Raw genomic sequence first — 9,826 nt, 5'->3', positions numbered from 1 at the left:
TGCCATCAACGTTTGCTTCATTTTATTTAAATTATTTGTACAAGTTGACCAAACATTTAAATTGTAATGCAACAACACCTTAAGCCACCACTTCACATTTCGCCTAAGCAAAATCCTAGACGTGTCAATACTCTTCTTAGGCTCTTCCTTGTAGCAACCATTATTATTATTTTTACCCAAAATTCTCCCAGTTACCCAAAGGTAATTTACCCCTCAGAGAGCTATAAATCTCCAGCGTCTAAGTGACAGTTCCCAGTATTATTTGGGGGGGGGGGGATAAATCTATTACCAATATGCTTTAGATATATGGCACGTATAGAGCTTTCTCAACGTATATTTCTTTACAGGCGCTCATTTTTTCCTCAGCAATGTATTGTCATTTCCGTTTGTCGTGCCCCACTGCTGTGTAATCCGTTTCCCCTTATTGGTTTATTTTTATTCATTTCACATGAAAACCATTTTTTTTAAATGTGTTTACTCCCAAGTAATCTTGGCATATTAATAATATATTCTATGGCTACTGTGAGCTTTCTTCGTTCTACTTATGAGGTGAGAATACTGTATATATACAGTATACAGTATTCTGAGGTGAGGAGGAAGGCGGGAGGGGGAGGGGAGGGGGAGGGGAGCAGGAGCGCGCGCACGCGCGCGCGGTCTCGACAGCCCACGTGCACAGCCACCCGTCGGGCCCGAGCACGTTCCAGAGAGAGAGAAAGAGCGTGAGCGCAACGGACGGCTGCGCGGGGGAGAGGGAGGGGCCGCCTGTGCCGCCCCGTTCTGCGTGGAACGCACGTAATTTAAAGCCGGGTCGAGTCGGCAAAGCAAGCGAAAGACGAGCAAAAGCGAGGAAGGTAATCAAGGGGCGGGGCTGCGGTGTGCTTCGCGGCGGGGAGGGGGGAGGGAGAGAAAAGGGGCGGGGCGGCTGTGTCGGAAGACCGGAAGTAACCGGTTGCTTGTGTGTTGGGGCGGGGGGGGGGGTTTGAATGAAAGGAACGACACATTGAGGAGGGGAGGGGGAAGTGGAACGAAAGCCAGGCGCGCCCCTGGTCAGCGCGTGCGCTGAGGCGGAGCCCGGATGGAACTCGCTCTCACGTGCGCTGCCGCCTGCTTCACCTCATTGGCCAAAGGGGGAACGAGGGAGCGCGTGGTTGCTGTGACGTTGAGGCGTCAGGCGGGGAGGGGGGACTATAAAAGGTTGTGGGGAGGAAGGGAAGGTTGATTTCGAAGGGCCTGTCAAGACCTGTGTCTTGATGGAGTCCGGTGATGAAGGGGGGAATCTTAAACACAGACACACATTTTGTTCTTGATTTATTTTTTCCACAGTGTGTACACCTTAGACCAGGCTTCCTCAACCTTGGCCCTCCAGATGGTTTGAGACTACAATCCCCATCATCCCTGACCACTGGTCCTGCTAGCTAGGGATCATGGGAGTTGTAGGCCAAAAGCATCTGGAGGAGGTTGAGGAAGCCTGCCTTAGACCCTGCTGCCTCCCCTCCCCACTAGCCACATGCTTCAGCTACTCATTGATAAAACTGCTATTAAAATCAAATTTTATTTTTGTTCCATCTTATGTTCAGTGTTAACACCAGTGACCCTCCAGATGTCTTATCTATTATTTTTTAAAGCATATATATATAAACAGAGAGAGAGTGAGTCTACAACAATGGAATATAAAACTACAGTAAAAGCAATATAAAAAGTTAAAACCAGACATCGATTATTGTGGAAAGATGTATTCTTAATTGCCTGCGTGGGCCTGGTGGAATGGAAAAGATTTCAACAGGCTTTTGGAGGTTCATTTTATTTTATCTACTTCATAAAATGTATATACTGCTTGATTGCAGAAAAACCTCAAAGCGGTTTACAAAAAGGATAAAATAAAATTACTACTAAATATTTACAGCCGTCATTTAGAAGAAGAAGAAGAGTTTGGATTTGATATCCCGCCTTTCACTCCCCTTCAGGAGTCTCAAAGCGGCTAACATTCTCCTTTCCCTTCCTCCCCCACAATAAACACTCTGTGAGGTGAGTGGGGCTGAGAGACTTCAAAGAAGTGTGACTGGCCCACTTAAAACATAGATAAGGTTTAAACTACAATGTAATAGACATAAATTAAAACTTTTACAGTTCTGCACAAACTAAATGAGAATGTATTCAGCAGCCATAGAAAAGGATGGGTGAAAGAGCCTGTTTGATATCAATTGGCAGGGAGTTCCAAAGTGTCGGTGCTGCCACACTAGACAATCATGTTCTTACAGAAGCGGTGTGGGCATTATGTAAAAGTGTCGGTGCTGCCAATTGAAGCGGTCAGGTGGGCACAAGTTGTAACAGAAGGCAACTGCTGAATCTCTATTTGCAGAGTCTTCCACAATACTGGACCAATGATGCTGACGGCTCTTTTTCTTGTTGACGGCATTTCCAGGCAGAGCTGGGAACGTCCCCTGCCTGAAACCCTGGAAAGCTACTGCCAGTCAGTGCAGGCAGTACTGAGCTAGATGGTCCAATGGTCTGATTCAGTATAAGGCATCTTCCTGTATTCCTGTATTTTTCTTCTAGGGGCCTACAAATGAGCACACATCTTTATTTTTCTTTTTACAGGGCTTGAGCGACACTGGAAAGCTTCATTCGATGAGAGATTGCAGTCTTTAAGTGAAGTTCAGGCGCCCAAGGGAGGAACATGGAGCGTCTGACATCATTCAGCAGTAAGTAGAGTCACTCAAAGGTTGCTGATAGTGCTTGCAATGTGAACCTCCAACTTTCATAAATAGGTATTTAGTGCTAGGTGAAAGATACCACCTGATCTGGCGAGATATTAAGTGAATGTGGAATGATATGTGGCTATGCAACTTCTTTCTGTTTCTCATGTTCAGAGGGTGCTGTTCCTTATTGTAGCCAAAATGGCCCCACCCACATTCAAGGGGGAGGTAGTTGCAGCCTTGGGAAACCCCAAGGTTTACAGAAGAAACCCAGAAATCCATATAAAATCCATTTCCTGGCATTCCATCTCAACTAGTGCAGGCAAGAGGAAACTTTGGCCCTCCAGATGTTATTAAACTACTACTCCCATCATCCCACGCCACTGGCTGTGCTTGCTATGGGTGATGGGAGCTGTAGTTCAGCAGTTCTGGGCAGCCAAAGGTTTCCTGCACCTGCGTAGAATGGGGTTGAACAGATATGAACCAGCTTGAGTTTTGATGGCTGGCATCTCTAGGGACACGTAGTAGTTTCAGTGTACGCCCAACTAGTGTTTGTTGGCACAAAAACACCCTGGCCCACGCAGAAGGTCCCAGATTCAAAGCACAGCATCCCCAGGAAGGGCTGGGGAAATGTTCTGATCTGAAATTGAGCTAGATGGACCAATGGTCTGATTCAGAATAGGGCAGTTTCCTATCTATCTTTTTCTTTTTAATTTTTTTCCTCAATAAAAAGAATCACAATTACACGCCTTTCAGACAAATACATCTGGTACAATTACATATTTGACTTCCCTCCCCCCCTTTTGTGGTTTCTTTTCTGATTTAAATTTTTAACACTGCATTTTCCACTTTGCTCCGTTTTTAAGTTATTCTTCCATTTCTCTTGATAATAATTTTAACTGCTTGATTTAAGTTAACCCTACTAATGAACTTGCTTGCATGCTAGGATTTTTCAAATATTCCACAAGCTTTCCCCACCCTGTCCTATTTACCTTAACATGTAGATGTATTGCTGTGTCATTTTCTCCACCGACAACAAGTGAAGGAGTTTGCTTTGCAAAATGGCGCCCAAGCTTTATTACGTATTGGTCTTGTTGGCTTTACAGATGACCCCTTTGACAAGCCGCCATGCCGAGGGTGTTCCTCTTACCTCGCAGAACCTTACATAAAATGTGCAGAGTGCGGCCCACCTCCCTTCTTGCTGTGCTTGCAGGTAAACTTACATTTACAAGGAGAGAAATGAAGGAGGGTTGAGTTGCCAAGCCTGTTGTGTTCTCCCGGGATGCTGAAAGCCAAGTAGCCAGATCACCATGAAGCAGACTAGGGCATATCAATAAGACAAGAGCTCCCAGCTCTTGCTGCTGCTTTTTCTTTTTCTTTTGTATAGCTGGCAGTGGCTCACATATGGGGTCACCAACGTGGAACCCGAGGCACCAGTGTGCCTGCCATTATCTCCTGTGGTGCTCTGAAAGGTCTCCGAAAACATTTCTTCAGAAATCAACAATACCTGAGAAACTGTTTGTGCTTCTTGCTCAGTCCCTGTTCGTACTGGCTCAGCCTCTCCTACGCTGAAGCTATTATAGCATGCCTCCATAGCAGCCATTTTCTGTCTCCCATGGCGCTCTCTCATAATTACAAATCTGCCCACTAGCCTAAAATGGCTGCTGACTCCTGGGCTAACAACTCCAAGCTGCACCAAATTCTTGTCGGAAGTCATCTGCAAACAGCTTGCTATTCTTTGTTGTAAAGCAGTCTTCTTGCCAACCTGAGCCTGTGAATTATAGTCAATGGTGTTATATGCCGGAGTCAGACCCTTTGTCCTGTGTGTTTAACAGTTTGTTTATTGCACAGCACCAATAAAAGGAAACTGTTTGTTAGAAAGGTTCCAGGAAATAACTATAGGGAAGGGATATTTTGTTTGTGATCAAGGTATCCCAGTGTCCTTTTCCCTTTACCTCTTTATAGTCAGTATAAAGTCCCCGTTTCCCATCTAAAGAAAAGTAACCTAGTGGCAAACTCCTTTGTTTTGCAGTGCTTCACAATCGGATTTGAGTACAAGAAACACCAGAGCGACCACACCTATGAAATAGTGGTAAATGCACCTTTCTGATTACCTTGCTTTTTCTTCTCGTTGTCAATCTCTGGGGGACACATCTTGATCAGGCATCCCCAACCTTCGGCCCTCCAGATGTTTTGGACTACAATTCCCATCATCCCTGACCACTGGTCCTGTTAGCTAGGGATCATGGGAGTTGTAGGCCAAAACATCTGGAGGGCCGTAGGTTGGGGATGCCTGATCTTGATAGAATGGGGGTTTGAGGTCAGAAGCCAGTGGTAGCTGTGGCAAGGCCAGACTTGCGCACACAAGCACATAGGATGCACAGCCCCCCTCCTCAGCCAATGCTTGCAGATCAGCCCTAGGATATTGCCTCCTTGCGGCTCATCTAATGATCATTCTGGCAACCAGAGAGGGGGCAGTTTGCATCCTCATCAGGGGGCTGGCCTGGCCTTAAATGACTCTGCCCACCCCAGCATTGTATCTAATTAAAAGAAGAAGAAGAAGAAGAAGAAGTTTCCAAAATTAGTGGGGTCTTGGGGATTGAGAGTAGAAAAATTTGCTCGGAAGGCCCAATCTAGTCCCGCCTAGACCAGGTTCTAGCCACTTTGCATTAGAAGATTCATTAGACCAGGGGTAGCCAGTGTAGTGCTTTCTTGATGTCTGTGAACGACAACTCCCAATTCCCTTCAGCCAGCATGCCAAATGGTCAGGGATGGTGGGAATTGTAGTCTAGCAAGGGGGGGAGGCACTTCATTGGCTACCTCTACCCTAGATATTACTTTGTAGAACAATAATGTTTATCCTCGTGTACTGAATTAACCAGAAAACACTTTAGTTAAATTGTTATGTCACGAAGAACAGTTACATTTTCTGTTCCACTGAAACTCCTAAAACAGGTTTCCCATTGAACAGTGGTTGTTTTTCTGGGGGGTAGTGGGGTGTGTTTTGTTTGTGCTTTAATCTGTCATGCCCATGTTACTTCTGGAATTACAGCCACAGAGAAGTAAACGAAGAGGTCTTTGTTGTGTTCTGTAATACCACTTTCAGGAGCTAACCGTAATTATAGCTTGTGAGATATTTACATTACGTGATAATAATTTGAAATTCCTGTGGCGTGCTGCTGGAGCTTTTAAACTGTCATTCCAGAAGCAGCAGTCTGATCTCTTGTTCCCCAGCTACTGGAATAATTTGTTTTCGTACATGTAGACCTAAGGAAATGTACTACTCAGCAATGGACATTTGCAGTCCCACATACCAGATTGGAATGGTGCCTCTGGGGAAAGTCACTGAGTTATGAACACCATTTACGAACATAAGATAGCCTGCCGGATCAGGCCAAGCTACATTTTTGAGCATCCTTAACAAACTACAGTTCCTGGAATTCTTTGGGGAAGGCCGTGTGCTTTAAATGTGTCTTATGCATGTGATCTGTATTAATAAGAGAATATGTTGTGGGACGTGGGTGGCACTGTGGGTTAAACCACAGAGCCTAGGACTTGCCGATCAGAAGGTCAGCGGTTCAAATCCCTGCGACGGGGTGAGCTCCCGTTGCTCAGTCCCTGCTCCTGCCAACCTAGCAGTTCGAAAACACGTCAAAGTGCAAGTAGATAAATAGGTACCGCTCTGGCGGGAAGGTAAACGGCATTTCCATGAGCTGCTCTGGTTCGTCAGAAGCAGCTTTGTCATGCTGGCCACATGACCCGGAAGCTGTACGCCGGCTCCCTCGGCCAATAACGCGAGATGAGTGCCGCAACCCCAGAGTCAGCCACGACTGGACCTAACGGTCAGGGGTCCCTTTACCTTTTTATGTTGTTGTTATATTCTGATGTCAACACAGATCAGTCATCCAGTGAAGCTGAATGTTGGAAGATGCAGGACAGATAAAAGAAAGCATTTATTCACACAGCACATACCTTATTGGCCTGAATATAAGCCACACTTTTTTCCAAATTCTGATTGTGAAAAATTAAAGTGCGGCTTATATTCATGACCTTATGCCGCTGGCAAAGTGGTACAGCTCCCCCCATCCACAGGAGCACAGGGCAACAGCGCGCAGCCCACCCGCCATTCCCAAGCCTCCCCTACACCGGATGAGCAAAGGGGGGAAGGCCACCGGCAAAGTGGCGCATCTCCCCCCAGAAAGCAGCACAGGGCAATGGCGCTCATCCCGTCCGCGGCTCCCAAGTCTCCCCAAAGCCGCCAAATTTTAAAGGTGTGGCTTATGTGCGGTTGCGGCTTATATTCAGGCCAATACGGTAGTTAAACTTCAGGTCTCTCTCACAGGAGACATTGATGGCCACCATCAATGAGACCATTGTTATTTGGGCTGAGTTTGGTTGTCAACTGGAGATGGGGATTCCTGAGCTGAGTTCACGTCCAGAGCTCAATCGGTTGCAAGTTGGGGCTTTAGTGTGCCATTCATATATATGTGCTCTAATGTGTTGTTCCTCGTCTTGCTTTCTGGTGACGAGGCAAGTTCAAAATGCCACTAAAGGCTGTGATGGGTGGGATTTAAGCTGCTGAACACCATGCTCAGAATCACAGCCAAAATGAGTTCCCTTCCTTGTTTCCCCATATCGCCAGACATCCAACTTCCCCGTCCTTGATCCGACTTGGACAGCTCAAGAAGAAATGGCCCTCTTAGAAGCTGTGATGGATTGTGGCTTTGGAAACTGGTGAGAGTTTTATGCTGGATTAAACATTGAGATCTGTCCTGCTTTGGTGGGTAATGCAAAACGGAGCAATCCTCCTTCTGACTGATGCATAACCAGAACTATTCCCCCTCCTCTCTTATAGGCAGGATGTAGCAAATCAGATGAACACAAAGACGAAAGAGGAGTGTGAAAAACATTACATGAAGCATTTCATCAACAACCCCCTCTTTGCATCCACGCTATTAAATCTGAAGCAAGCGGAAGAGAATCAACACAGTGACACAGCCATCCCGTTTTATTGTAAGAGTCTATGGCAGGGACAGAGGCAGCATTTCGCATTCCCAGATTAGCCAGTGTGGTGCCCTTCAGAGGCTGTTAGGACTACAACTCCCATCAACCCTAGCCAGCACAACCAGTACAGTCGTACCTCGGCTCCCAAACACCTTGGGAGTCATACATTCCGGCTCCCGAACGATCAAAAACTGGGAGTGAATGTTCCAGTTTGTGAACATTATTTTGGAAGCCGAACGTCCGACGGGGCTTCCGTGACTTTTGATTGGCTGCAGGAACTTCCTGCATCCAATCAGAAGCCGCGCTTTGGAAGTCGAACATTTCAGAAGTTGAACAGACTTCCGGAACGGATTCTGTTTGTTTTCCGAGGTATGACTGTAGTCAGAGATGATTGGAGATGCAGACTTTTGTGTTAGCTACATATGCCTTATTCTGTGTCTAGAGATGGGCCTTCAGGAACATGAATCAGTGACAGGTACAGTTAGGCACTACAGAAATGCATAGCAAGTTATTAACTTAGGAACTTAAAAAAAAAGCAAGCTAACAAATGCACTTCCTTCCCCTTGCATGCTATTCAAACCATTTTTCCTCCATTGCTTTGAGAGGAGGGGAGGTACAAATAATTTTTTTAAAAAATTGGCCCACTACTAAAACATGCTTTCCACCCCCTCCCAGCTGCTGAAGATCCTCCACGGCCTACCTTTGATTCCTTGCTCTCCAGGGATATGGCTGGATACATGCCAGCAAGAGCAGACTTCATTGAGGTAGGAACTCATTCGGCGTGGCTCTTTGCCTTTCCTGCCGGAAACAAATAGGATGAATGTTGTTATGGCTGGGATAGCTCAGTTGGTAAAGCTTGAGACTGTGCTGGGTTCGAGCCCCACGTTGAGCAAATGCTTCCTGTATTGCAAGAGGTGGGATTAGATGACCCTTGTGGTCCCTTTCCAACTCTACGACTCTGTTTGTTATTTTCCTGATTCATCTTCCCCCCACCCCTTTGTTTTCATAAACAACGCTGAGAGCCAATTCATGAAATTGGGGCAGGGGGGTGGATGAATGAATGAATGAATGAATGAAATGAAAGCTTTTTCGTCTCTCCATCTGATACTTCTCAGTACCACTTGCAATGTATTTCTCATGTCATATTTTAGAGCTTATAGTGGGATTTTCGGCTTGTGGTGGTGATTCAGAGCAGGGTTGGGGAACCAAGGGCCACATTATTTTCTGACAAACCTCCCAAGGGCCACATAGTGGGCGAGGCCTGAGGCAAAGGTGGGCAGAGCTAGGAATACATTTTTTTTTTTTAACTTCTGTGCAGTAGGCTATTTTCTACTCACCCTCACCCTCCCTTCTCTACGAGAAGCAGGAGGCATGTTCAGAGTTCAAGGCGCATCCCAGTCAGGGAAATACACTTGGGGTGCAAAATATTAGCAGTGAGAGGTGTGAATCGGGGGATAAGGGGTGTGGCTTGTGGAGAGTTCCAAGGGCCAGATAGGCATGGCGGGCCACACTTGGCCCCTGGGTCTGCTGTTCCCCACCCCTGGTTCAGAGGCTTGGCTTGGTTATCTGGCACTGGGCACTTAATAAACAAGCATAGGATGCAATACCGCTTGGAACCCGCTGGGGGAGCAGCAAGACTGACTAAATGCACAGTCTGTGCAGCAGAGATGCTCGCAACTGGAGAAGAGTCGTTGCAAATCACCTGCTGCTATTGTTGTTATTGTTAGAAGCTGATGAATTGGCATCAGGTTCCTGCTAAATTCATATCAGGATCTGGAAGTGGGTGTATCGACAAGCAACACTTTTTGCTTTGTCTTATTTTATTCCCTACCCTCCCACACCAAACCAGAGCACCCAGCTGTACAGGAGTCTGGTTCCAAGTCTTCAAGGCAGCAAAGTGACCCAAATTGCCAAGGCCACCCCAGGAATTGTGACAAGAACTGCTGGTGGTGTGGTCCATTTGCTGCCTTGAAGACTTTGGTAATGAAGGGGTTGTTGCAAAGCTCTTTTGTCATTTTTACTATCTCTTCCTTTGCATTAAATTGATGGTTCTTGAGACCTTAAAAAAAATATCCACAAATTTCTTTTTTAAAAAACAAACAAACCCTTTTGTTTCTTTTCAGAGT

At 46.2% G+C, this 9,826-nt stretch overlaps 1 protein-coding gene across 3 annotated transcripts in view; it reads left to right on the top strand.

The window, feature by feature from the left end:
* Positions 1-664: 664 nt before the first annotated feature.
* The window catches only part of TADA2A (transcriptional adaptor 2A), a 32,856-nt gene continuing 23,694 nt past the window's right edge, over positions 665-9,826 (top strand). The window contains exons 1-7 of one of the 3 annotated variants that reach the window (XM_081844229.1): positions 665-851; positions 2,599-2,702; positions 3,803-3,909; positions 4,729-4,788; positions 7,339-7,430; positions 7,552-7,709; positions 8,376-8,464. In XM_081844229.1, the coding sequence (XP_081700355.1) occupies positions 2,678-2,702; positions 3,803-3,909; positions 4,729-4,788; positions 7,339-7,430; positions 7,552-7,709; positions 8,376-8,464 (531 nt within the window). In that variant the 5' untranslated portion in view covers positions 665-851; positions 2,599-2,677. Of the gene's footprint in view, positions 852-2,598; positions 2,712-3,802; positions 3,910-4,728; positions 4,789-7,338; positions 7,431-7,551; positions 7,710-8,375; positions 8,465-9,826 lie in introns of those variants that run through there. The other 2 variants (XM_081844231.1, XM_081844230.1) reach the window with 2 other exon arrangements.

The sequence above is a fragment of the Podarcis erhardii genome (genome assembly GCF_964252035.2).
Source record: "Podarcis erhardii genome assembly, chromosome: 16".
NCBI classification, from domain to species: Eukaryota; Metazoa; Chordata; class Lepidosauria; order Squamata; family Lacertidae; genus Podarcis; species Podarcis erhardii.
This window is presented reverse-complemented; position numbering and strand designations above follow the sequence as displayed.